Consider the following 25,915-nt stretch of genomic DNA (forward strand, 5'->3'; position numbering starts at 1 on the left):
GACATTTCCACTGAAAACACCTCACATGACAGTGAATCATTCAGGGATGGATGAACAATGTGGAGAAGAAACCATCAAAATAGAATTTTTTTTAATAACTTCCATGAGTAACCAAGTTAAATACAAAAGTTTTTGCAGCCACCCGCCAGAGCAGAACAGATTCTCCATCGGTCTGATTTACAGGTGTCATGCAGTGATGTAGTTTATCTTCGCAGAACAGTCAGAGGTGTTTATTAGCTTTCACACATTCCAGCTGCTCTCATTGTGGCCTTTTGCATCCAACGTCCCTCTGAACTGAAACGCCCCAGGTAGCTGGCCTTCAGCCTCTGTCAGGGGCAGCAAGGCTCGAGATGAGTGCCTGTGTGGCAGAGCCTGCTGTGGAGGTGGAGCTGGCTCAGCATCGCAGTGCTCTATGAGCGAAGAAGGAGGCAGCAGGTGACCATACATGGTCCCCGCTCTTGGAGGCTCCAGAGGTGGGAAGAAATACCTGAATCAACAGGACGACAGATACACAGACGGGGAGGAGACGATAGAATACGAGGGAAACACATAACAGAAAGTAAAAAAACAAAAACGATTAAACAGAGAAAGATGGCGGCTGCAGACAGTGGTGACAAAGCCCAGCTGTCACTTCAGAAGATAAGCTGAAGACAAACATGCCTGATCCAGAGTGAAATTTTAAAACAAACATGCAATTTATGTGCACACAGCTCTCACCCTGAGCTTGTAGGTGACTAACACACATTTCAAATGGATTAACGGAAAAGCGCAAACAGGCAGATGAAGAGGAGACGTTAGTAATATGCAGGATGGTGGTATATCTTTGGAGAGGTCAGCTGCCGCTGGGGAGGGACAGACGGAGCTCTCTTCCAATTCCTGCATGCAACAAGCAGCACAAAAGTGCATTATTTATTAACAAAACAACATTCAACGAGGATGTGGAGTGCAAGATATTTTCTATGCAGTGTAAACTTAGTAAGCATTGAAAATAATGGTAAGAATTCAGCCCTGGAGCAGTCATGTAAAAGGTGCTCCAGAGGTCATGACCTGCAAAACACTCAACAGAATGTACGATTAAATCGGGCTTGTATATTTCTCTGTTATGTCTGTTATAAATAAAGCTGATAGGAAAACCCAGCAATGCGTTCTGCAATATCTTAGAACCCCCATTAAAATATAGTTGTTATGGAAACTGCTGGAACACTGATACAATCACATCCTCAGTACGCAGAACATCAGCAGTAAAAAGGCATGTACAGCAGAATCGAAGCTAAATATAAAAATAACTGAATAAAAAGGGTATTTTTTACTCATTTATTCCGCATGTGAAATAAACCAACATTTACGGCAAGTTATCAAACCTGTGCTGACAAGATCCCAAAACGTTTTTATATATCAAATCCAATATCTGATAGGAAAACATCAAAAGGAAAAAAAAAAGCTCATTTGGGTCCAACTAGCTCAAACCAGAAATCTTACTAGAAAAAAAGTTAATATTTATTAAAAATTGAATCCACTTAACAGTTTATTAGATTTCTGATATGCTGAATGTGTTTAATTAAGAAAAGAATAGTGCCACACTGCCAAAAATCCAACATTAGCCACTGGAATTACACACAAGAGTGAACCGAGGTATTGGCTGCTGAAACACTGTGTTAGAGGTTAGTCTCAGTTTATATCCGTTACCACCTCAGCTGTGTTCACATGAATAAAGTCTGGGCTCTCCGCAGCCACGTTACTGCGTTTGCTTAATAACCATTTGTCCTTCTCAGCAAAGAGTTTGGCACCACTCTAACCTGACATTTTGGATTTGATGTGATTGCTGCATATAAAATTAGTCAAACCTCAAACCACCGTCCCTCAAGATGTAGCAGTTCATCTGATTTGTTCACGTTAACATCAGAAACAGCTCCGATCGTAGGCGCGCAACGGCTGCCGCCTTTGAAATAACAATCACATATTGGATTTATACAAAAACAAGTTTATTATCATTACTTTATATACCAAAATGTTGTTTTTTTTCTCTCACACTGACAATGCAAAGTGGGACCACTGGCAACTACAGCACGCATCGGTACAAACAGGAGGTATCATTCATGTTGTTTGGAAAAGCAGCAGCACACAGCCAGCTCCGCGGGCCTGGTGCCGATACCCTGGGTGCCGGGAGCCAAGCTCTTTGCACGAGTGCAGCGTTTGGACACTGTGGGGTCCAGGTAGTTGGTCAGTGAGCAGCAGCGGTCCGAGTCAGTGCGAGGCGTGGTTAGGTTGTCAGTTCTGACCGGCTCGGTTTTAGGGGGTGGGTGAGTGCCGCACGGATGCACCACACCACCTACCTTCCTGCTGACATGCCGTTCAGGGCGTTCTGAGAGGTGTGAACGGAGGAGCCCACGATGGTGCTCATGGCCGTGGGCTGACCCGACGAGCCTGTGAGCGGGCTGCCGTCGCCCTTCAGGATGCCCGTGCACTTCCAGTTGTCCATGTAGTTGGCTGAGAAGGAAAAGAAGCGGCAATGTCACCGAAACGGCGTCGGCAACAACCTATCCAGCAGCTTTTAAGATGCAGTTCACTAGTGAGCATTCTGCACGTGCTAATGACAGAGTTGTACCTTTCCAGAGGCGCACGCAACCGTCGTCCCCAGAAGAGGCCAGCAGCGTGCTGGTGATGTTCCAGCTCACGCGCCACACCTGAGAGTTGTGGTTGTCAAACTGAGCCACAATCTGCAACTCAAACTTGGTGGGTCCCGAAGACGTGCTCTCCTTCCTGTTTGGCGGATCACAGTAATTAACACACAAGCCAAATACTGTGGACTCTGCCGACGCCTCGTTCACACACGCACAAGATGAATCTGCGCTGCCAGATTTCATCCTGCCACTGCCAGTATCAACTCTGGATCAGTTAGCAGAGCAAGGAGCCGCCATGTTGTCACTGCTCTGGTGTGCAAGTGTGAAAAGACATTCAGAAAAGAAAATTAAACCTGACCTCATTGGAACGAGCTTAAAGATTCTGACGTCTTTAGTGGCGATGGCAAGCACGTGGAAAGACCTGCCGAGGTTTGGAGCGAAGGCAATGTCGTGAACGGCGTCGGTGACTGTCATCAGTGTCTCGGCTTTAGCATATTTCCTTTAAAACAGGGACATGTCAAACACGTCAAACTAAAAGATTATAGTAAATTGTATCGTTCCAGAGCAGCTCCTACCTTGTGTTTTCATTGTATTCGTAGATCTGTACTTTCCCACCGTACGTTACATTACTGTCGTCACTTCCCACTGCAAACATCGGCGGATGTGCACGAGAGCTGGATGGTGGGAAGAGCGAAGGAAGTGTTACACTGAGGCCCCTTTTAAGACCATTGATCAATTTATTTACCTGTTAGTTGGATTCATTTCTCATCGATGATGAATTTGACTCTACAACCTAGAAATATGAATATTATTTAAAGGAAATTGGCTCACCTTGAAGGGTTCCAAGAGATGCAGCTGCAGCTGAGCTTGCAGGAGATCTCATGCTGCAGAGACCACTGGCTCAGGTTCATCACATCCGGAGCCTCGTAGATCCTCACCACTCCGTCTGCAGAGCAGGTGGCCAGCATCAGGCCCATGTGTTTGGGGGCAAACTTCACATCAGTCACTGAGGTGCGGCTGTCCACCAGGGTGGTTCTCTTGATCTAAAAATGGAAGCTGTGGGTCAAACTGTGCCTAAATGACCCACTGATACACATTCCCAGCTGTGTTCAGTTACAAAATTGACAATTGTAGGGGCTCAAATGATAGTTTAGGTGCATGTACAGATATGAGAGTTGTACAAACCCAGTGGCTCAGTCCTCTCTGCTTGTCGTTGGACTCTCCTACAATTTCTTCCCAAACAGCAGCTGTCCTGTCAAAGGAGCAGGAGGCCAGAACCTGCCCAAATTCTGGATGAGCCCAGGTCACCCTCCAAACTGACCCGCTGTGTGTCTGCAGAGAAAAGAGATTTGCTCAAATTGACAAGCCCTGCAGATTATAGGATGTCTACGTTAAAAAAAAAGACGTGCAAAAATAGGAAAAGTTATATAATGTATCATTACGTTATGCAAGCACACTGGCAGATAGATTGTTTTACCAGGAAAGCCTGTTCAGGTTAAAATGGGATCAAGCAGCATCAGGTGATTTACCTTCCAGCTGGCAGTGCAGTGCCACTCTCCGCTCTCACTTTTGTCCCAAACCTGTCAATAACAAGTGTTCAGCACACATTCAGAGTGTGTTTTCGTGTTGTTGTGCATGGTTTATGGTGGCTAAATCTACATCTCAACCTGACTTGTAAGCTACAGCCCCATAAACAAACTAGCTAGTTTTATTGACAAAAAAGCACTTGAGAGATCGAATCTAGCCGCTGTTTTGGAATTCTATAATACTTTCATCTGCCCACCGCAGATGAAATAAGAACGAGTGACTCCATAAGGAATTTTGATAAAGGGTGTAAAACTGCATATTTTGACAAGCAACATTCGGTGGCTAATGCTAAATTAGCTCCCTGGCTCCAGGTCGATTCACCGGCCGTTACCTTGACACTTTGGTCGCTGGAACAGGTCGCCATCCTCCGGCCGTGAAAATCATACGAAACATCGTGAATGAGATCTTTATGATCTGCTGCGATACTACGCGCCACAAACATGACTGACCCGACAGAATAGCAGAAGTACTAGTGACACGGGTAAGCTAGCAGGCCCGTCATGTGTTCACTTGTGTTTGGCGGGTCCTCGCTGCGAGTCGGGGCGCTACCTGACGGTGACCGCCAGGTGGCGCTTTTTAGCAGCATATAGACGGACGTAGATAGATAGATAGATAGATAGATAGATAGATAGATAGATAGATAGATAGATAGATAGATAGATAGATAGATAGATAGATAGATAGATAGATAGATAGATAGATAGATAGATAGATAGATAGATAGATAGATAGATAGATAGATAGATAGATAGATAGATAGATAGATAGATAGATAGATAGATAGATAGATAAGTTGGAGGTCCATTTTCTTAGTATTTGGGAAACTAACAAGGCGATTGCGTTGAATAAAGTACAACTCCACTAATGTCGTTGCAGTAGTGCAAGAAATAAACGTTTCCGGCAGGATTCAAAATGCAAATCCAAATTTTCAGGTGAAACTGGCCATAAAGACGGGAGAATATTTTATTCCTCTCAAGTTATTTCAAGACAGCTCAAGTACTTGATCTAAAAAAAAACCCGTTCAATTATTGTGATCATTATAAAACAAACTAAACAGCGTTAAAACGTGCAGTCTAGTGGTGAATGTGAAACATGCTCCGGGGCTCTGGGAGGAACCTGCTGGCTGGAACACGTTGTTGCGTCACGCGAACTGGCAACGGGGCTGCGCGTGCGGCGCGTGCGGCGCGTGCAGGAGCAGCAGAACGACTCCCCGCAGGGTTCCGCACTTCTGCTCAGATGGCTTTCAGAAAGGACTAAGTTGGTGGACGGCGCTTCGAACAGTCCGCGGCTCATCCTGCAAGTGTCTGGGGACGCTGAGCGCGTCAACATGGAGCGAGAATTTGAAGAGATAGATTCTTCCGGGAAATGGCAAAACCTTTACAATGTGAGTCGGGACCCCGGGCCTCTCGTGTTTCTATGACGATCGGCTGCTCGCTTTCTGGGCTAGCTAGCTAGCGACCTAGCTGCCTTCACAGTTCGCCCGCCGCACACGTTTCCACCGCAGTTTTACATCTTCGGGCGTTTTGCGCCGCGGCCCGTTGCGTTGTTGGAAGCGGATCCCGCCGGGGCGCCGTTCGTGCAGCGACGACATTGTTCATTTTCGCCGGTTGTAGCGGCCGACTTCCGTAGCTAGAACAACGTGCAGCGGCGGCGTTCGGAAGCTAGCTAAGCTGTCTGACGCTAACAGACGTCAGTTGCCGTTTCTGAGAACTCGTTGGTACTTCTGGAGAAAAACACATGCGCTTACCAGCAGCTGCCCAGCACGGCGCTTTCGATATCCCCTATATCGCCTATATAAATACGGATGCGAATACTTTAACGTGCTGATTACCTGTCTGGCCCTCCGTGTAATATTAAATTTGGATTTCTAGGTTTGGTGGTAGGTGACATACCTGTAAATGGTTTGCGTCTGTTGGAAGTCCCAGCGGGGTTATTATTGTCTGTAATTACACGACGTCATTACAAATGATTGTTATCGCAGAGTTCATGTGGAAACTTGGTTCATTTGCACCACTGAAGCTGTGTTTGTTCTTTAAAGATCTAAAATCATTTTCGGATCAGCTGATTTTTGGCACTGTGGGAATCGCTGTCCGCATGTTTGTTTAGCGAAATAAGGGCTTTATTAATATCGTTGTATTTATCAAGCCTCATGTTTTATTGAGCAGCTACGAAATATTTGCAAAAGTTGAAATAGATTTAAGGCTGCCGGCCATATGAACCCAGCAAACCCAAACCTGCACATTTCACCTAGGAAGAAAGAGTTTGCGCATTCTAATGAAACTGGAAATTCATGGCGAGACCTAAAGATCAGGATATTAATACAGATTCAGAGAGGATATAAAGCCAGCTGAATGGAACTTTACACCTCTGATCAAAAATTAGAATCCTTAATTCTCTGTACTTTTTAAAAAATGTTTTAAAAAGAACAGAACAGCGTGCATACTCTGATTTTTAATGTTACTCTAACACACATTGTGTGATGCTACTTATGTTAATCAGGGTTATGCGCATGCCTGCATTTGTCGATTTGATCAATATTAACAATACTCTTGCACATTTTCTTATTTTCTATAAAAGGAGATCCGCAACCAAGCCAGCGAATACCCTTACAGAGTGGCGAAACTTCCCCTGAATCGGAATCTGAACCGCTACAGAGATGTCAGCCCCTGTGAGTCTCAATGCAGAGGAGATTATTGGGCTGAAATTGCCTCTTGTTCGGATGAGATTTGTGAGTGATTGTTCTGTGGTCCCCCATCAGATGATCACAGTCGGGTCAAACTTGAAAACTCAGAAAACGACTACATCAATGCAAGTTTAGTGGCGGTGGAAGAAGCCCAAAGAGCTTACATTCTTTCTCAGGTGGGTGCATGACTGTGACTGATGCGGTGTGCACAAGAACACGCAGAAGTGGTGAAAGTCTCCTGTTTCTTTCTAAACATTGTTCTTCAGGGCCCTCTGAGGAACACCTGTGGCCATTTCTGGCTGATGATTTGGGAACAGTGTTCCAAAGCTGTTATCATGCTCAACAGAGTGATTGAAAAGGGATCAGTGAGTACACGTTAGCACCGGAGACGGGAATTGGTGATGCTGAGGCAGACGGTGGCATAAACTGTTATTGTTGCTGTCATTATTCTTCCGCCTTTAACAGGAAAAGTGTGCACAGTACTGGCCCACCTCAGAGGAGCTACAGATGTCCTTCACAGACACGGGCTTCGTCGTCAGGCTGCTGTCGGAGGAGGACCGATCCTATTACACCATTCGAGTTCTTCAACTGCAGAACACAGCGGTGAGAATGGGGGCTGACAGCTCTTTCTTTTTTTCCTCCACATACCAAGTGAAGAGGTAACACTTCAAAAGTAACATAGCTTTAGTGTAATTAAACCTGTTGGAGATGAATTCCTTCAATTCCTCCAGCCTGCGTTAATTACTCTAACCTCCACGACCGACTGTCTGAACGTGTCCTGTCTTGTCTTGAATGGTTGGAGCTACATTAATCGCCACATCTGTGATTTCAGTTCAAGTGTAATAAGCCCAGTCTGCCCACTTTCTCCAGTCAAGGTTCCGGTATTATGTTTTGTTTTTTAATAGACGAGCGAAACCAGGGAGATCTTCCATTTTCACTACACCACATGGCCGGACTTTGGTGTCCCGGAATCTCCCGCCTCCTTCCTTAAATTCCTCTTCAAGGTCCGGGAGTCTGGTTCTTTGGGCCCAGACCACGGTCCCTCGGTGGTGCACTGCAGCGCTGGGATAGGGCGCTCAGGAACCTTCGCCTTGGTGGACACCTGCCTGGTCCTGGTAGGTGTGGTGGTGATTGGGGGCAACCAGATGGAGTTACTGTTAAAGAGAGGAGCTGCCAATATTTATATTGAAAACAAAGTCTTATTACACAAGAGATTCAAGTTGTAGCAAGACAGGAAGTTGAGAGGATGGCTTTATTTTTGGTGCAACAGATCTGCAGGGAGCGGTTGTGGCATGTTGGGGTGTTTTATGGATTGTATAAGGATTTTCAGTCCCTTTAAACAAATCACTTCTGCCTCCAAAAAGATCTCAGCCTTTAGCAGGCTGTTGGGACTGAACTTACTGTGTGTGGGGAGTTGAAGCTTGATGTACTGGCAGAATGATTTTATTTATTTGTTTATTTATTTATTCATCTGAATGTTCACATATGCTGAGCAGGAGCAAAGTTTAATGCACATTGTCCACTGTGTGATTGGGCATGAAACAAATCAAATGCTTGAATTTTGAATTGAAGATCAGGCCAGGGTTTCGAACAGTTCTCAGAAATCTTTAGAACTCTCAGTAGTTTGCAACAGGCAGGATCTTCTCAGAAAAGAGGGAAAAAGGGAATTTTCTGAAAGCTGCGGGTGGAGTCCTGCTGTTGCTGCTGTTTGGACTGAACTCTCTGCTTGACTCACCGGACAAATCATTAGTCTTCAGCATTGAACTTCAAAATCATATAGATCATTGTTTTAAATTTAGATGTCCAGGAGGAAGAACCCATCATCAGTGGACATACAGAAAGTTCTCCTAGACATGAGGGAATTCCGAATGGGCCTGATCCAAACTCCTGACCAGCTGCGCTTCTCCTACATGGCCGTCATCGAAGGAGCGAGGCTCATTCTGGCAGACAACGCTGAGGCACAGGTAGATGTTTCAAGACCGCACTTGTTTGGAGAAAAAAAGTGTTTTGTTCAGGCTGGTGGTACAAATTTCACCTCATAAATAAGCCCCAGGGCCCAGGCCAGTGAGACAGGCCTCTCTACAATGAGCCCATTGTGCCGTCTATTGTCAACAGATCGACTTTATGGGCTGAAACCAAGTTTACTAAAGGTTGAAATTGAACAACAAGGGCAGGTAAAGCTGTCAGGCTGGAATGATTTATGGTTTTACCACACTGCAGCATTAAAATCTGACACTGGCCACACTTCAACAATGTTTTACAGTTTATTTACCATTTGTGTATAATGGTTAATACAGTGTGAAAGGGGGGAAAAACCATTCACTTTTACTTTTGACTCCATTAGCAGATCACACAGGAAACAGTGCCCAAAGAGCAAGTGGAACCTCATCGTCCTCCACCACCCCCACCCAGACCTCACCTGAGGGACGAGAGGCCCAACGGTCAACCGTGCCCCCACCAGGAGCCTCAGAGCACCTCTGGGGACCAGCCGCAGGAAGGAGAGCCAGCAAGTCAGGACGACAGTGTCGCAGAGAACTCTGGGAAGTAAGTGTCAGCTAGCAGAAGATAATGCTCACTTCCCTGCTTCCGTGTTTGCAGGGAAGTGATAGTCATAGTTTATTAATCCCGAAGGTGTTTGGTACCGGGGACTGTTGGTATTCACCGCGTTGACTCTCGTTTCAGCGTGAGAAAGCGACACCGTGAGGAGAGGATCGCCAGCACTTCACAGAAGATCCACCAGATGAAACAGAGACTGAGCGACTCGGAGAGAAAACGAGAGAAGTGGTTGTACTGGAGACCCATTCTGCTGAACATCGGCGCCGGGGCAGCTCTGGCCATGGGCCTGTTGGTGTGCTGGATGTACTCCCAGTGAAGCCCACTGGGCCAACTAAACTGACTCCTATTTTGCACCAGTACCTGAAATTAGGTACTTCTTTAATTAGAATTAGCTTATATGTGCATATTTATTTCTTAAGGTCAAAATGTGGGAGCGCTAGATCCAGTGTTTGTGTATATTTTCTGTATAAGATCTTAACAAAGATAGTAACATCTCAGGATCTCGGTGCCAGCACGATGATTTAATTTTCTTTCCTCCTGGTTGCTATTGATGATTGTACTGTATCATAGCTAAATGCTTTGAAAAATCTTACTAAAGGTGCAGTACAAAGCAAAAAAAAAAACAGAAGAAAAAAAGTGAGTTAGGTTAGTTTTTGATTCTTTTCTTTGTAATTTTCACGTGTGTGCTCGTTGGCGGACACTTATTCAGACTGACTTGTGCGGACTGTCCCTCGTTGGAAGGAGACTGGCATTTCTCAGCCACAGCATTCCTTTGATTATTTGTTTTGAAATTTTTATTTCACGCATGCATTACAGGTTTTCCAGAATGTCCTTTGTTCTTCCGTTCACATTCTGCAGGGCATCCCAAAAGGCCATATATATATTTTTGTGCGACTGGACGTTTAAATGGGGAGCGGCCTTGCAGATGTTGCGATCTTAGCTCTGATGTTAACTGTTTCCTGTCATATGTTCATGATTGTTGACAGGTTTTTGATTGGACAGAACAAGCTGCAGAGTTCTGGATGCTAAGTTTGGTGTATTTTGACCCACTGGATGGGTTTGTGTGTCTCTCTCTTCAGGTTGTCCAACTGATATTTTTGAGGAAACCAAAGCAAAGCTGTCTGTATCGGTAATGCCAGACAAGCCATTCGTTAACATTTGATGTCATTATATGGAATGTAATATTTGTTTACCTGAACCCGAAGTCACATTGCAATAGTCTGCGAGACCTCTTCATTTCCACCTGTATTATCACTGGATTGGGACCAATCTATAGCTTAAATTGTGCAATCTATTAGAGCTGAGCACCTTGCATTAAAGTCAAGTTTGGAGGTTGTAAGAACTTTTAATGTGCCTTTAAATTAATTCCTGTGAACAGTGAGTGCTCCAAGATTTCCTACGATAAAGGTTTAGTTGAGCCATTTGTCCAACGTAATGTTTGCTTTGTAGCCAGAGGTGTCACACAGTGAACATATATCCGTTGGATTGAATGCCAAATGTTTGAGTGGATTGTTTTTTGGTTTCCTTATTACTACTGTTTAACACGACTTGTTCATTTGCTCAGTTATTATTTCGCCACCAAATGAAAAGGTTTGACCATTCCACTTATTTCTGTTTTTCACACAAGGCGTCAGGTGAGTTCTGCAAACAGCTGAGATGCAGCTGAATAGTTAAGAAAACAAGATACACATTCAAATAAAATTAATCTTTTTTGATACTAAATGAAGCCTGTGTTTTTCTTTAGCATTTGCTTCTAAAGCACTGAGTGGGTTTTTCATCTCCCTGCACTGCGGTGGTTTGTTCTTGGCATAATTTTATTCTGACGTGAAGTAAATCGATGTAGTCATACTGAAGGCCCCGTGCTCTGGATTCCAGGAATGGATTCAATATTTCAAGAAGAGAGCCTGCTCATATTGACTGCTGTAGTAATTTCATTTTCTCCTGTCTGTGGGATGAAGATGGCGCGTGCAGATAATGAAAATGTTTGTTCAGACCTACAAGTCTACCCAAAGAAAGAATATTTGTAAGCAGAATTATTTGTAAATCAAAATAGAACACTTAACTATTTAATATAATTTTTTATTTTATTGAAGGTAAACTAATTACATGCGGGGGGAGGGGGGTGTAAAAATAGAATCCGAACTACTACTAAGGGTCCTTTACTTGTCGTCGCATATAGTGACGTATGGAGGTAAACACCAGGCAATCGCCTGAATATAATACCTTGATTGAACACATGGAAAAAAAACACAACTTATGCGTCAAATTTTGTATACGACAATCTTTACAACAATATAAGATTTTTGGTAGACCAAAGACGGTAACGATTTACCCCTCGCATCACATTTATGACTGGCATGCGCTGCGTCCCCATTGCCGCCGTTGGTCGAATGTGCGCGCGGTTGGCGGATATGTCAGGAACAGAGGAACAAGCTGTTATTGATCGCCGTTGAGTTGTTGAGTTCGCGGTGAAGGTGTGCGGACGCCGTAATCTAGTTACTGCATTTAACATACCAGGCAGTCATCTACTAAAATGTCTCTGCCGCCAGAGAAAGTTTCGGAGCTCAAACAGACAATTCACAATCATCTTCTTAAGGTAAGCAGAAAATGCTACCCGCTTTATCTACGCTCCGCTGGTGTATTCCATAATGCTTAAATGTGTATTTGTATGATGTAACTTGTCTTCAAATAAAATATTAATACGTGCCAGAGAGAAGCCGAATTAAAGTTTTCACCAAGTAATAGTGACCTGTTCTCATGGTGTTATGTAGTAAGAGAATGTATTATTCTATTATATATTTCTATTTAGTACACCCCCACGTCTCCAACTGATATTCTATTGTAATGTTACATGAACAGAAATATTCAAGGTTTTTTTTTTAACCCCATGAACGATGATGTGATGTTCTCTTTAGATAGGTGTTTTTTGTTTGTTGTTTTAAATTGAAGGCAGATGTTTTCTGTCTTTGCTGCTTGTCAGATTGACATCCACGGGAAGATCAGAGAGGTGCTGGCTGAAACTGCCAGGGACGGCCAGGATCCAGCGCTGCCGCCTCCGTCCAGGGTGGATTTCATCAATGCGTTGCAGCGGAGGGGAATCATAGACGACGTGATGAAGGATCTTCACTTCACCCAGGTAGACGGCAGTGTCAAGATTTCCAATATGTACTTGGTGTGAACAAAAAAGTGTTTTCATTATCCATGAATATTCTGCTTTGATAGGACGTCCCCACAGAGATCAAAACAAGATCTCCACCAAAGCAAACATCTCATTTTGTTGACAAGGATGTCAATAATATGGACAAAAGTAAGGCATCAACTCAAAGAAGGAAATATTTCCTTTACTAAGATAAATTCTTATTTAGTTTTAAGTAAAGTTCTCTATTTTCTCAGCTAATGTTGACCCATCCAGACGGTATCTGTATCTTCAAGTCCTTGGTGGTAAGGCCTTTCTGGAACATCTCCAGGAGCCAGAGCCTTTACCTGGTCAAGTCTGTTCCACATTTACGCTCTATCTGCATTTTCGTAACCAGAGATTTCGCTCAAAACCGGTGCCTTGTGCCTGTGAACCTGACCTGAAAGAGGGCTTCATATTAAACATTCACAGAGATGGTTCAGGTGAACGAAAGGTAGCACTCACAGTTTCACTGAAGGTCCTGCGGTATATTAAGTTTTTTGCATTTTACTGTTTCAGAGGGAGGTAAAATGGCAGACACAACCACCATGCTGTCCATGTGTGACCCAGTTCACTTGGTGCTGATCAGAACAGACACCTCCAATGAGACGACGCTGGTGTCGTCCTACTTCCTGGACTGGAGGACGGTCCTCACCTCACCAGCTGGGAAGACATGCTTTGCTGTGGAGCTGTTGGGAGTCGGTGAGGAAGAGTGATTCTACTGCAGTGAGTGCGAGCATGTTAATGCGTCCTCAACCGCAGCTGTTTTTGATTCTGCGACACAAGTCTTAAAAATGTTGTTCATCGATGACAGGGAGGGTTTATGTTGTGATGCACATTTGGTTAAAATTTTCCTGCCTTGTTCTGGCTCTTGTGATTAGTGGCGGAGAAGCAATGCTGGAGTATATCAGCAGCGCACCAGTAGTGGATGAACCACATGGCAGAGAAATGTTTCCAAAAGTCATTTTTAAGTTGTGTGTGGGTTTGTGTCGCCAGGAAGTGAATGTAAAGTCCCAGCTGGTGTTCTGACTGTCAGTCTGGAACTGTACCCTCCTCTCACAGAGCCTCTGAGCGCTGATGTCATCAGCACACAGGTCAGAACACTGGGGTCGCGTCATCCTCTGTTTATTCATGCTGAATAAAACGCCACTGTCAGCTCAGTGAACCACCACTGAAGGTTATGAGGATCTGAGTTGGTCAAAAGGGCATCATTGTGAAAGAAACATCACTTTTTTTTTCCTCATCCAGCAAGCGCTGGAGAGGCAGAGGACAGCCGAGAAGGAAAGGCTCTTCCTGGTTTATGCCAAACAGTGGTGGAGAGAATTTCTCGAGATTCGTCCGTCACACCAGTCTAAAATGGTGAAGATATTTGCACAGGTTTGTGGGCATCTGGGTGGTGCTGGAGCCAACAGAAACTTAAACACTCAGGCTTCTGCCTGTACCTCCGTGGACCTGTCTCACTACCGCAGTCTGTGTCCGCAGGATGAGAACGGCGTCAACCGGCCGGTGTGTTCTTACGTGCGTGTCCTCCGGGCAGGCCGGTTGCTGGAGAGCCCTCGACACGCGGCACGCTTTGTCAGCCTTCTTGCCTACCAGCGAGCTCCGGTGGTGGGAGGAGGAAGCAAACAGGAGCAGTGGTGCACATTGATGGCTTTCCTGTGTAGACAGAAGGTAGACACGAGTCCTGGTGGTGGAAGAATGGATGGTATCAGTAAGAAGCTACTACACTCAAAACATGTAGCGCGGGGCTTTCATTTTTACCACTGGAACTATTTTCAAATCGGTTATCAGTTCTTTTTGACTTAGGCATAAACTAAACTAAATGCTTCAAAGTAATCAGTTATTATTGGTCAGATTTCCCCCATATGTAAGTGCTGCTGCATGTCCGTTCGTGGCTGCCCTGAACGTGACAGATGTGTTGTTTCGGCGTGCCGGGCTAACTGATCGGCGCATTCTCCTCTCTCAGATAGATAGCGGGCATTTCCCGAACCACCGCAGGATAAATCTTCTCCGCCTCGCCTCCGACGGCGGCTGGCAAGACAGACACAACGGCAACTCTCGCAAAGTGGCCCTTGTCAGTCATGATTTATGAGTTTCATTCCAGGGAAAATTAATTTAGTCTCATCAGTCTCCAACCGCTTCCAGTGCTGCCGTCCATATTAGCACTTGTGGTGAACATCTATCATTGTGACTGGCCTGAAGCCGCAGCCAGCATGCAGCCACAGCGCAGTTTCAGACCAGGGAAAAACAACCATACAAGTGAAAAGGAAGTTACTTAATCTGCGCCTGCTTTTGATGACAGAATTTTATTGTGCGTCTGATTTAAAAACTTCTGAAAGTGTTGGATGATACACAGAAGCAGCACCAGCCTGTTTGCTTGTCAATGTGAGAAAATCCAACCAGGCACACACAAGCCCTCACCTCCGATGGTGCCGTGTTCACCTCTTTAAGCAATAATGCACTATTAGAAAGGTCATGTGACCTCATCAGTGTTAGACTGCTCGTGTGCAGGTTCATGTGAGGGGAGAACAAATCAGTCCCTGATCTGAAAGGAATAAATATGAGCCCGCACAGCAGCTGACAGTCAGTGTCTGCAGGGCGACTGTGAGGATCACGCCACCCTGCTGTGCAGCCTCCTGCTGGGCTTTGGCCTGGACGCCTACGTGTGCGTGGGCACGAACGCCAAGGCAGCGCCTCACGCCTGGGTCCTGACCCGTGGCTGTGATGGCAGCATAACCTTCTGGGAAAGTTTGACGGCGCAAAGGTTAGTTTTGTTACGTCTCAGCTTTTATCTGTGCCATAATACAGCGTAATAACGCTGGTTACTGCCGGTTTGGTCAGATACCTGCACAGAGCCATAGACCCAGATGCTCCGCCCCTGGCCCCCCAGCCCAAACCCTCGTCCCCTTACAGGACAGTGGGCTGCGTCTTCAACCACCTGACCTTCCTGGCCAACTGCCAGCCGTCCGATGCTGTGAACGTGTGCATCTTTGACTTCCAGGTACTGTGATGTTTAATGTACTGAGAAGAATATTTCTGTCACGACTCATTGTTTTATGTGTTATTACGTCATCTTAGTGTTGACATTGTGCCACCGAACACATTTGTTTGACTGGAGGGTTTTTACTTTGATTAATTTCACTATGAAAATTCTGCTGCATATTAAATCTGAGTCGGTCTCATCTAATGGGCAGAAGGGTTTTAAATCGGCGCTACGGGCTTCCAGCTTGGAAAGCGGCCAGTTTTGGACTTTAGAAAAGCGGCCATCATCATCATCATGAGTAACCTGTGCCATGTTGGCTCAGAGCAAGGCAGCAAACCCTGAGAGGCCTGTTTCCCTGCTTCCCCGCAGAATCCATCTCGGTGGAAAGCGATGAGCGAGGAGGCTCTGAAGTCTGTGTGTGTCCCCGGGGCCACCAGCTCTCTGCCCCCCGTGCCCCCGCTCTGCGCCCCCTCTCTGGATCCTGCTGCCGTCAGCAACCAGCTGGAGCTGGAGATGCGCTTCCTGGTGTCTGAACACAGGAAGGTAGGACGAACCCTGGGCAGGTCTCAAGGCTAAATCCGTGAAAGGTTTTGAAAGCAAGGTTCCAACGGTCCTTGGGCCTACACCTTGAACTCTGCCGCTCTCCTCCAGGACCTGAAGATGGCAACCGTGTGGGACGACAACCTGTCCTACCTATTGTCTTCTGCGCTGTGGGCCTACGAGCTGGAGCGATGCACCGGCGTTTCCTGCGGCAACGAGGAATTCCAGGACGCCGTGAGGAGAGCCGTGCCGGATGGTCACACCTTCAAGGGCTACCCCACCCAACTCCTCCACCTCAACGCCCGCAGAGCCTTCGCCAGCTGTCTGAGGTGAGCCGATCGTGCGGTGCAGGCAGTCGGTCTGAAATGTGACATCATCTTCTCTGTCTTCTCGCTCAGGTATCCCATTTGTGAGGAAATCGTGTGTTGTCGTGGCGACAGCGTGAGGCTGGCGGTCCGTGTTCGGGTGTTTGTCTACCCTGAGAATGCCTGTGCCGTGTGGCTCATGTTTGCCTGTAAATACCGCTCTGTTCTCTGAACCAGAACCCTCCCAGCTTCTGCTGCACGTTGACCTCAGATGATTTTAGACCCTCGTGATCTCTTATCTGTTTTGCTGTGAAATCATCCGAAATGTTTTTTTTTTTTTTTCAACCTTTTACAGAAGTTTTAGCCTTTTTAATTTTACTATTTAAACATACTTCTCTGTCCTGATTGGTTCGTCTGGAGAGATGTCAGACATAAGCCAATGGTGAAATACTCCTCTGGGTGTGAACCTAACATACACATGCACAGACAGACAGGTCTGGAGTGACTGCCTCCACTCTCACAATGTTTTGTTATTTTTTAAAGCTTTACAAGTTTATTGTGTACAGGCAGTATCTGCTGTATTCATGTATCTATTTTTGTAAATAAATAGAACTTTGTTTAACATGCTTCTTGTTCTCGAAGTTGTCCCATCATAAATGGTCTGGAGCTTAAATCCTATGCTTAGGATGTCTCTTATTAAAGAGTTTATATTTGGTTAAAACGAATGAAAACGAAAACCCTGTGGCGGGCTGGAGTAGTACCTCGTCTCACCGCTAGATGGTGCGTTAGGACAAATATTGGCTGCAGGGGCAGTTTAATTAATTCAGATTAATTCTCTTTGGTTCTTTCTGCACAGCGCATCCCTGAGTGCTTCACAGTTATTCTAATCTGGAACTGCTGAGATAAAAGTTTGGGAGTTAAATAACCCATTATGAGGTTAGTCAAATCAATCAACCTTTGTTTATAGTGTCTGTTACAACAAAATAGTTTCTAGGTGCTTTCCAGAATCCCAGGGCCTGACCCCCAACAAGCAACAGTGGCAAGGAAAAACTCCCCTTTAACAGGAAGAAACCTTGAGCAGGACCAGGCAAAAGTCGGCCATGTTTGAGTGGCTGTGATAATCGATGTGATTTTTTTTGTTTCCCGTTTGTGGAGCTGTTTGCATTAATCTCTTTTCCTGCTGTACTGCTCAGTGCTGTCTGGAGTTTTGACACAACAGCCCAAACTTTGACAACCTTCAACTGCAAAAGCAGCCAATTAATTTTCCTGGGAGCTAATTTGCAATTCTGCATTTGCCCCCAAGTTGTTGAGCAAGGGGATCTGGAGGGAGGCAGAAGGAAGCAACTAATGAATAATTTCTCTTTTTTCCCCCTGAATGTCACACGCATGCACACCGCTGTGTTGCACAGGAAGAGCGTGCACAACAGGAAGTGTGTGATGCTGGAAACCCAGGTATGTTTTCAGCTCATATTAAACAGCAGCGCTCGGGTGTAATGGACTAATAGGTCCTGTGGGAGGGGTGTGAAGGGCGGGGGCTGTGTGAAACTGGAAGAGAGGAAAGGGAAGAAGGATCCGGCGGAAACAGTCGCACCTTCCACCTCTGCAATGCTGCCGACAGTGTTTGCATCCAGGTGAGATTCTCACATTAAATATTTGTGTAAAAAGAGGCAGCACGTGTGTTGGTGTCACCTTCATTCGCACCTGAACGTGAAGAGGATGATTCTTTATCAACCAAATCGATGACTTTATTATTACTGCCCTGCTGATTGTTGAGATGATGATGACTGAAATGACCAAACCTGCGTTTGGATCTGGTGTTTCCATCAATATTCTTTGTTTCCCCCCCACACACACACATTGAATCCTTTTCCTTCGCAGCAGCAGCACAGGCTGCTAATGACTGTTCTCTGTCTGCAGGCGCTTCACCTGCAGCTGATGAGTATTGTCAATAACCGCATCATCAGTTGGTGCGATGGCGTTGATTGGGACAAATACGTTGGCGAAAATAAGTTTCTGCGTTGGACTTTGCTGCATTCGTTTGCAGAACAACATGGAACAAAGGCTGCGACTGTGAAGACAATATGGAGATGGCAGAGAGAATTCGTCCCTTATCTGTCCAGATAATGAGCGTGATCAGGTTTTTAGATTGGCTTGATATCCTGCTAGCATGCAGATGATATCATTTATCCCTGTTTGCAGGATGCTGGAATAAACAAATCCAGATGAAGCAAACATGCGCTATCACTACCTTTCTATCCCAGAACCCTCTCTTCACACCTCCGTTTCCTCTGGTTGCAGCAGGAAGAGAGTTATCAGGGTCTGTCTGGTCGCTGCAGAGCCGCCTCATTATTTTGTTGTCAGTGGATGAACCTAAATGAATGTATGGGCCTTAGGCTCTGTAGAGTTTGTCAAGTAAATGAGAAGACTAATGGCGCATCTCCTTATCAGTGGTGTCTTTCTATTGTGCTAATATATCTGCTGACAGACGCTGATGTATCAACTAATTACCGTATTTTAACCATTAAAGCGGGAGAGTTTGGACGCCGAGCTCTGCTGTGATTTTCCTCCTGTTGCCATTTGTCAATGTGGTAATAAATTAAACCTGCTGTAATGACAGGATGGGCATTACAGCAAATGTAAGGAGCACGAGCGTCAGCCTCATCAGGACACACCACTCCATGAATAAATGCATATAGTTGCATTTAGGGAGGAATAAAGCTTACACACCAACCTGCAAAAGTCCTTTTCTCATAGCTCCATAAATTATTGCATATTGATTTTGCAGGTTTGACTTTAGGCTACTTGTTAAAGCGGCAGCTGTAACGACAACCTCTGTGCATTAATGACATCTCCTTCCTGCCACCCACCGACTGGTCTCTGCTTCTGTCGTTTCCTTTTCTATTTTTGAAAAGAAAATCCTGCAGGGGGGCAGAGGAAGAAAGAGGGGTGAGAGGGAAAGAAGAGCGGTGGGCATCGGAGAGAAATGTGTTGCATGGCCCGCAGCCTAACGGGTAATAAAGTCATTAATTCAGCTGATTAAGTTGGCCTTTGGGTTAAAGAAAAATCATATCCGTCTCCCTTTGAGATGTGACTGGGGAAGCACAGAAGAGGGAGAAGCTGGCTAATTAGTGCTGGAAAACAGGAGGGGGGCGAGAGAGGGAGAAGAAGAGAGAGAAACTGTGTGTGTGTGTGTGTGTGTGTGTGTGTGTGTGTAGGGGGGTGCACATAGGTGTTTTGGCTGAACTACTAATGAGGCATGTTCAGGGTGAAAGAGTGACGAGCTCATCAAAAAGCCTCCCGTTCCTCTCAAAGACTGCCCGGTTACCTTTGAGCCTGACGCTGCCACTTAAGGACTTGAAACAGGAGCAAGAGATACGGAGGCGCAGGTGAAATGCCAGTTTGCGTAGCTTTTAATGAGCCTGCGATTGGATGCAAAATGAGAGAATAAAAGCGACAGGGATGCAGTCGGGGCCCCATCGTCCTGTCAGAGATATCGCCTGTTGAATACATTCATTTCATATAATGTTTGCAACCATACAACTTGAGCATGAAGTGGATTTAAGGAAGCATTAATTCCATATGAGCTGTTTTGGTTATTCTACAGTTACTCAGAGAGGCAGCCCACTGCTGTGACCCCTGCGTGACCTTAGTCCAGCATTCCATTCATCGGCAGTAGAGACGCAGAGGTGTTAGCTGTTAGCCGTTAGCTGCTGCCAGGAGTCCAGCCTTTAATTATGATGACGAGCATGGGAGAAGTGTGGAAGAAAAGGATCTTAAACATTCCAGTGACGCTCTCTGACATCTAATAATCTGACATAATCATGTTTACTTCAATCTAAGTAAATGACAAATCATTGCAATCAGCTTTTGCATTTTTATTCCACAATATCACATTTTTACCTTCAAAATGATGCATAGAGGGATCAAATGTTGCTATGAATGGGCCATAAAACACATGAATTTAATGTCAAACATTATAAGGAAGGAACAAACGTTTAGAATATTTACAGTTGACACTGTTGACCTCAGCTCTAAAGTTCCCACTGGAACCAGGCGGAGGTTATCGGAGCCATACAACAGCTGCTTCTTCACGCACGGCAGCATGTAAATAAGCTGCAGGATTATCCTCCACTTCCCACGTTCATCCATGACCTTTTCCTGACCTTAAACTCTTCACTCTGACACCTTCAGAGGGATCAGAAACACTCCAGCATCCAGCAGGAGGGGCGTCGGCTGTTCCCACATCCTGTCTGCTGTCAGTGTACTTTTGTGAGGGTCTGGGGGCACCAGGCCTCTGCCGGCCCTCTATTGAAAGCACTTCAGAGGACTCTCGCTCGTGGAGTCCATTAGAAGGGCCGAGCGTGTTTTTCACTGGCCCGGAGGGGAAAACAAATATTCTCTGCCAAATAAGCTCAGTGACCCGCTATTGAAGCGGCGGTCAATCAGCGGCACAGAGAAATGGAGGAGGGTGGGGTGAAGCAGCAGGGAGGTGAAAAACACAGATCAGTGAAAAAGATGGAGCTGGACGCCGCCGCCGTGGACCCTGGACGTCCTCAAACCGCTCCAACTTACTGGGACTCCAGCGAACAAACAAAGAGAAAAGTGGAGAAGAAGAATGTGTGAGGAATATAAAGTGATGGCAGTGGGCCGGTGACAGGTGACAGGGCTGGTGCCAGAGACGTGTCAGCCCCAACAAAGGGACAGCCGGACAAACTCCCCATCGCCCCGGTTACCGGCACAGACAGACGAGCCAGAAGATCCAGAGATGTCCTGAAAGTAAGCGTTGGCACCGGAGCGCCGTCAGCGGCTCGAAACTGCAGCTTTGGACAGATGGAGAGAAGCAGGCAGGAGGACAGGATACAAAGAAAGAGAAGAAAGAGGCGACAAGGGAACAGAAGAGGAGAGAAGAACTGGGGCATCGCTGCTGAAGAAGACGCAACCAAAAACCTCACTGGATAAAAGCTTTCAAATCAACCTGTAACCACCAGATTGTTTCTGCCCCCCCTCCTTTCTCCCCCCAACCCTCCCGGTCCCCCGTTCTGCCCGGCAACAGGGGATTTGTATTTTCAGGGGAGTTTTACTGCCATTTCAAAGGGGGGATTAATTAATAGTCAGCTTTAGCGTTTCACCGCCAATTTCACACACCTTTGCTGACAGTAATTGCTTCAGGTTTAAATGAGACGCGCTCCAATATCTCGTTACGTGATGAAAAAGGATCCATTCCGGGTCTTTTCTCTCAGTGTTTACTGAAGAAGCGACCTGGTCCGTTTGCCCAGGTATTCACGTCTCCCTGAGAATCTCATTATTACAAAACAGCAGAGTTTCTAATCACAGATCTTTGCAGAAATCCGAACTTTCACCTATCTTTTAGGTGATCGTCTTCGTCCAGTTGGACACAAAAATCCCCCACAGCAGTTAATGGTACATTTCCCCCCCGATCATCCCAGAAGAATCCAATTACAGCAGTGTTTGGAGATCAGCAAGATTACAGTGTATCTAAGGAAAAACAATCAAGGCCTATCTGCTGCCCATCTGCAGCAGGAGTCACGTCCTGTAATGAAGTCCCTTATTTCTCCCTCCCTCCTTTATCTCCTCCGCTACATCTCCCACTATATTTTGCATTTCTCTCCTTCTGTCTTTTCATCCTGCTCTGTTTTAAAAAAATAATAAAATAGAATTGTCTTTAAATCCCCTTCTCCTGTGTGCGTTCACACGTGTTATTCCACCAGAGACCTGTAGGTGGAGCACATGCGCAGAGAGCGGCTATCTTGCGCCTCACTGCTGAAAACAGGGAAGAGAGCCTGTGGGTGGTGGTGACCTTTGGAGAACGCTGCATTTTCGGCTCACTTGCTCACTCTTTCGTCCCCCCGACCCCCTCCTCCCCTCCCCCCGCCCCTGGGCGATGTGGCTCAGCGACGGCGGCGAATTGAAAGCACGTAGACCCTCGCTCAGCCTCTGTGTAAATAATTCACCACTGCCTCAAAAATGAGAGCAGGAAGAAGGATTTTGCAAGGAATATATGTATATTTTATTTTATTTTCAAAAAAGCCCAAATGAGTCACAAACTGTCAGAAGCTTCAATCAGAGCAGAACAACAGTTTAGTTCACGCGATAAAGCCCGTGGAAAAGTCACAGCGTTGAATTAAAACCTTTTATCTGAATATTTCCAACAGCAGCCCGAGGTGCACGTGGTGGTTCTATCTGCCTGCTCACCCATAAACGATGAGCTGATGAGTGAGCGGAACCGTCCTGCTGAAATGTCACAGAGAGGAAGCAGAACTGATGCAGGAGGCCGATGTGATCACACTTTCTTCTTCTTGCAGGTATTTCAGCATCTTCTCCAAAGAGGCATCAGACTTTCACACTGCTGGCCTGAAAACTGATTTCCAAGCAGGAGAATTGGTGTTTTTATCAGTTAAACAAAGACAGGATGTAACAATAAAATAAAATATCAAATAAAATATCATATCAGTGGGAAAATGGGTTATTTTTTAGAATATTTTACATTGCAGATAAAATGTGAGACCTGCGTGAATAAAGATACACTAAACAAGTAAAATCAAACATAAATTAGCAAAATAATGTCTATTCAAAGGAGAGAGCAGGAAAATTACTACGTATTTTCTATAAAATGAATCCGTTTGTGTGTACGAGCTGATGTTATAGTTTGGTTTTTAAAAAAAATCATTTTTAAAGTGAGTCAGAGGTCCACCTGATGTTCTGACCCAATTCATTTGATGTTTTCCTGCAGCCTCAGTGAGATGGAGTCATATATTGAGCTCTGCTGTTCCATGTACTGTCGGCTCAGCGCTAACGCACCCCCCCCCCCCCCCACCCCCGCAGTTAACTAAACAAGCTCACAAATTTCACCCAAATCAAAAGGACACAAACTTTAAAACACAGTTAATGTGCGGCACAACATACATGTGTGATGCCAGCTTTTGTCCCTGGGTTGTTATCCTTCTCCATTACTATGTAATAATATTCATGAGCCGAGCCCTCCGTGCAGCGGCAGGCGCTGTACGTCTCATGCTATAGATCCAGGCGGCGTCTCCTCGAGCCCGTTTGGCTCAGGCCTAATGACCGAGTCCAGGATAATCCCTGGAGTAACACACGCTGCACTCTGCTTTGTCAGAGAAAAAGGGCTCTGATGAGGCCTTTGAAGGAATGTCACACTGGTGTCTCAGTGTATGTCGCCTCTGGCTGCCCCTAACCCTCACACACACACACACACACACACACACACACACCCTGGAGACATATACACAAAGACACATGTCCTCTGTATTTGCATCTTCTCGCGTCCATGGATGAATTTTAGCAAAATCACACACACACACACACACACACACACACACACACACACACACACACACACACACACACACACACACACACAGTGGGGCCCTCACAGTAGGGGCCAGAGTAATAGGCACCCTGCCATCTGGAGACCCTGTCCAGGGGGCCTTAAACAATAGAGCCCACCAGTGTGGCAGGAAAAATCATCTGCGTGTGCACGTACAGGTTGTGTGTGCATGTGTTTGTGTGTGATGAAATAACAAGCAACGTCACCGGATCTTCTCCTCCTAAACCAATGTTTTCTCACCCCCTGCATCCGCCCTGGGGCTGTTAGGTACCGCTGCTTTTAATAGGACACACGCACGCACACGCACACACTGAATAATGCAGAAACACCCTCATTCAGCACCTAAATCCAGGCAGCACATGTGTGTTTTAAACATATGCTGCCTTTTCCCGTGTTACGTGGAGCCTGACAAGCTTTATGAGTCTCCACGATGGCAAAACAATTAATGTTCTAATTGTGACTGTTTAAAGCGGGTCGATATGGTATTACTTCCTGTTACCTGCAAAGGGGCAGAGCCAGTCACTCATCAGCTCATGTATTCTCTCAGTATCAGCTCTATAAACTGTAGATCTGTAATACTAAACGAACAGACACCTATTCTGTCAATCTGGAGTGGTCCTCATCGTCAGATCATAAATATCTGGCTGAATCAGCTGCACTGCCACTGATTATCTTCTATAAATGATCAATCTATCAAATCTATCAAATGAAGCTTATTTTCTTGGTTGTGTGGGTTTTTTTTTGGTAAGCTGCCACCCCCCTGCAGCGAGCGTGCACTAATACGCCCGTTATCAGCCGTGTTTCCACAATGTCCAACATATTTAAAGACAGCAGCGTCTCTTTGTGGTTTTGCAATCAGAGCGCGATCTTTGCTGCCTTTATTTAAGGCATAGATGGCTAATAACCATTTATTCTTTGTCCCGGTTCCGTATATGAGAAATAACTGTCATAAGAAGCCCCCCTCCTCCACAAGCCTTTTATGAAAATCAGACCTAGAGAGCACCTAATTAGGCGTGATTCCCAGCAAAGGAAGAGAAAAGAGAGGAATGTGAATAAATTGAGAGCAGGAGGAGGAGAGGAAGGAACGACAGACTGGTGATTAATGTGAAGGCTGTGATGCACGTCAGCAGGGAGACAAATGAAAGGATGGGGAGAGAATTTCTTTGAAAATGAAGAGGGGGACGAAGCCGAGCAACATTTTAACATTTACATTTGCGCTCGCTTAATGCTGCATGCATTTATTTTTAATTTGTGTGCATATATTCCAGAAGAATCAGGCTCGACTCTCAATTATTTATGAATTTGTGGTTCACCAGTAAAAAAACAAAACAAAACGAGGTCCCAGTTTTAACTGAAGGGGGCCTTTAGAACAATTGTTTCTGTGTCGCAGTCCCTCTCTCATGAATAAAACAGTTAAGAGACTTGTGTCACAGTGTGTTTTGTGCCGTTTGTAGCGTCCTTGATCAGGTTTAAAAGAAGCGTGTGTGGACGTTAGTCGGGGCGAACTGAACCAGAGTCTCCCTAGATGTGCTCTGCCTGAGCCGGCTGCAGCTCCTCCAGACATCCCATCAGCGGCACTCCTCTGGTTTTGCTGCAGTGCTAATTGATGAAGGAAAAGAGGTGAGTCCTCTCTCTCGCCCCCAATGCCATCTCTCTCACACTCTCTCTCTCTTTCTGTCAGTTTCTCCTGATTCTAAATGGGCTCAGTCCAAGAGGACGGGTTCTTTCATTCCCCATATAAATGACGGCAATCGCCCGTGTCCTGTAGAATTTCTGTATCTTTGCAGGAACTGCGAGTTTATTCTGGTCTCCCTGGATCGGCGCCTTCGCCTGTTCTACGTCTCAGGTTGCTTTTGTGTAGATGGAAATGAGATGTGACAAAAAACATTTAAGAATCCAGACAAATCATCAAACCTAATTGCTGAAAATCAAACAGCTCCTTGTGCGAGTTTAGATTCCGTGGTCGCCATGGCAGCGATAAATTCAATTTTCTGAGTTTGAAGACAGAAGGTCGGGCTTTGACCTCAAACACGTGACTCCGTGCTCCTCTGTGAGGTGAACCCGCGTGGCTGAATGGATGTGTGCTCTTTTATCTGACC

At 45.7% G+C, this 25,915-nt stretch overlaps 3 protein-coding genes across 8 annotated transcripts; 2 read left to right on the forward strand and 1 right to left on the reverse strand.

Moving 5' to 3' along the window:
• Window positions 1-74: 74 nt before the first annotated feature.
• seh1l (SEH1-like (S. cerevisiae)) lies at window positions 75-4,766 on the reverse strand. 2 transcript variants are annotated; one of them, XM_003965875.3, is made up of 9 exons: window positions 4,540-4,766; window positions 4,151-4,201; window positions 3,807-3,953; window positions 3,453-3,664; window positions 3,197-3,295; window positions 2,980-3,120; window positions 2,606-2,760; window positions 2,334-2,487; window positions 75-487 (listed from the first exon to the last, which is right to left on the reverse strand). In XM_003965875.3, exons 1-9 carry the CDS (start codon window positions 4,648-4,650, stop codon window positions 241-243), a joined length of 1,317 nt encoding a protein of 438 aa, XP_003965924.1. In that variant the 5' UTR covers window positions 4,651-4,766; the 3' UTR covers window positions 75-240. The 2 variants fall into 2 exon arrangements, with proteins under 2 accessions (XP_003965924.1, XP_029694139.1); XM_029838279.1 differs by lacking the exon at window positions 75-487 and adding an exon at window positions 536-876 and having other exon boundaries at window positions 4,540-4,764.
• Window positions 4,767-5,329: 563 nt separating this feature from the next.
• LOC101063867 (protein tyrosine phosphatase non-receptor type 2) lies at window positions 5,330-11,169 on the forward strand. Of its 4 annotated transcripts, none has more exons than XM_011605300.2 (9): window positions 5,330-5,592; window positions 6,786-6,876; window positions 6,967-7,067; window positions 7,158-7,256; window positions 7,357-7,494; window positions 7,797-8,006; window positions 8,691-8,855; window positions 9,236-9,435; window positions 9,574-11,169. In XM_011605300.2, exons 1-9 carry the CDS (start codon window positions 5,536-5,538, stop codon window positions 9,761-9,763), a joined length of 1,251 nt encoding a protein of 416 aa, XP_011603602.1. In that variant the 5' UTR covers window positions 5,330-5,535; the 3' UTR covers window positions 9,764-11,169. The 4 variants fall into 4 exon arrangements, with proteins under 4 accessions (XP_011603602.1, XP_029694141.1, XP_029694140.1 ...); XM_029838281.1 differs by lacking the exon at window positions 9,574-11,169 and adding an exon at window positions 9,007-9,065 and having other exon boundaries at window positions 5,380-5,592; window positions 9,239-9,377; XM_029838280.1 differs by lacking the exon at window positions 9,574-11,169 and adding an exon at window positions 9,007-9,065 and having other exon boundaries at window positions 5,380-5,592; window positions 9,236-9,376.
• A 650-nt stretch (window positions 11,170-11,819) lies between these two features.
• On the forward strand, window positions 11,820-17,072 carry cep76 (centrosomal protein 76). Of its 2 annotated transcripts, none has more exons than XM_011605297.2 (13): window positions 11,820-12,043; window positions 12,428-12,583; window positions 12,670-12,754; window positions 12,841-13,065; window positions 13,142-13,324; window positions 13,619-13,716; window positions 13,871-13,999; window positions 14,105-14,293; window positions 15,220-15,386; window positions 15,464-15,623; window positions 15,975-16,148; window positions 16,257-16,474; window positions 16,544-17,072. In XM_011605297.2, exons 1-13 carry the CDS (start codon window positions 11,981-11,983, stop codon window positions 16,680-16,682), a joined length of 1,986 nt encoding a protein of 661 aa, XP_011603599.2. In that variant the 5' UTR covers window positions 11,820-11,980; the 3' UTR covers window positions 16,683-17,072. The 2 variants fall into 2 exon arrangements, with proteins under 2 accessions (XP_011603599.2, XP_011603601.2); XM_011605299.2 differs by lacking the exon at window positions 11,820-12,043 and having other exon boundaries at window positions 12,441-12,583; window positions 12,841-12,888; window positions 12,981-13,065.
• The last annotated feature ends 8,843 nt before the right edge of the window (window positions 17,073-25,915 follow it).

The sequence above is a fragment of the Takifugu rubripes genome, chromosome 7 (assembly GCF_901000725.2).
Source record: "Takifugu rubripes chromosome 7, fTakRub1.2, whole genome shotgun sequence".
Taxonomy (NCBI): Eukaryota; Metazoa; Chordata; class Actinopteri; order Tetraodontiformes; family Tetraodontidae; genus Takifugu; species Takifugu rubripes.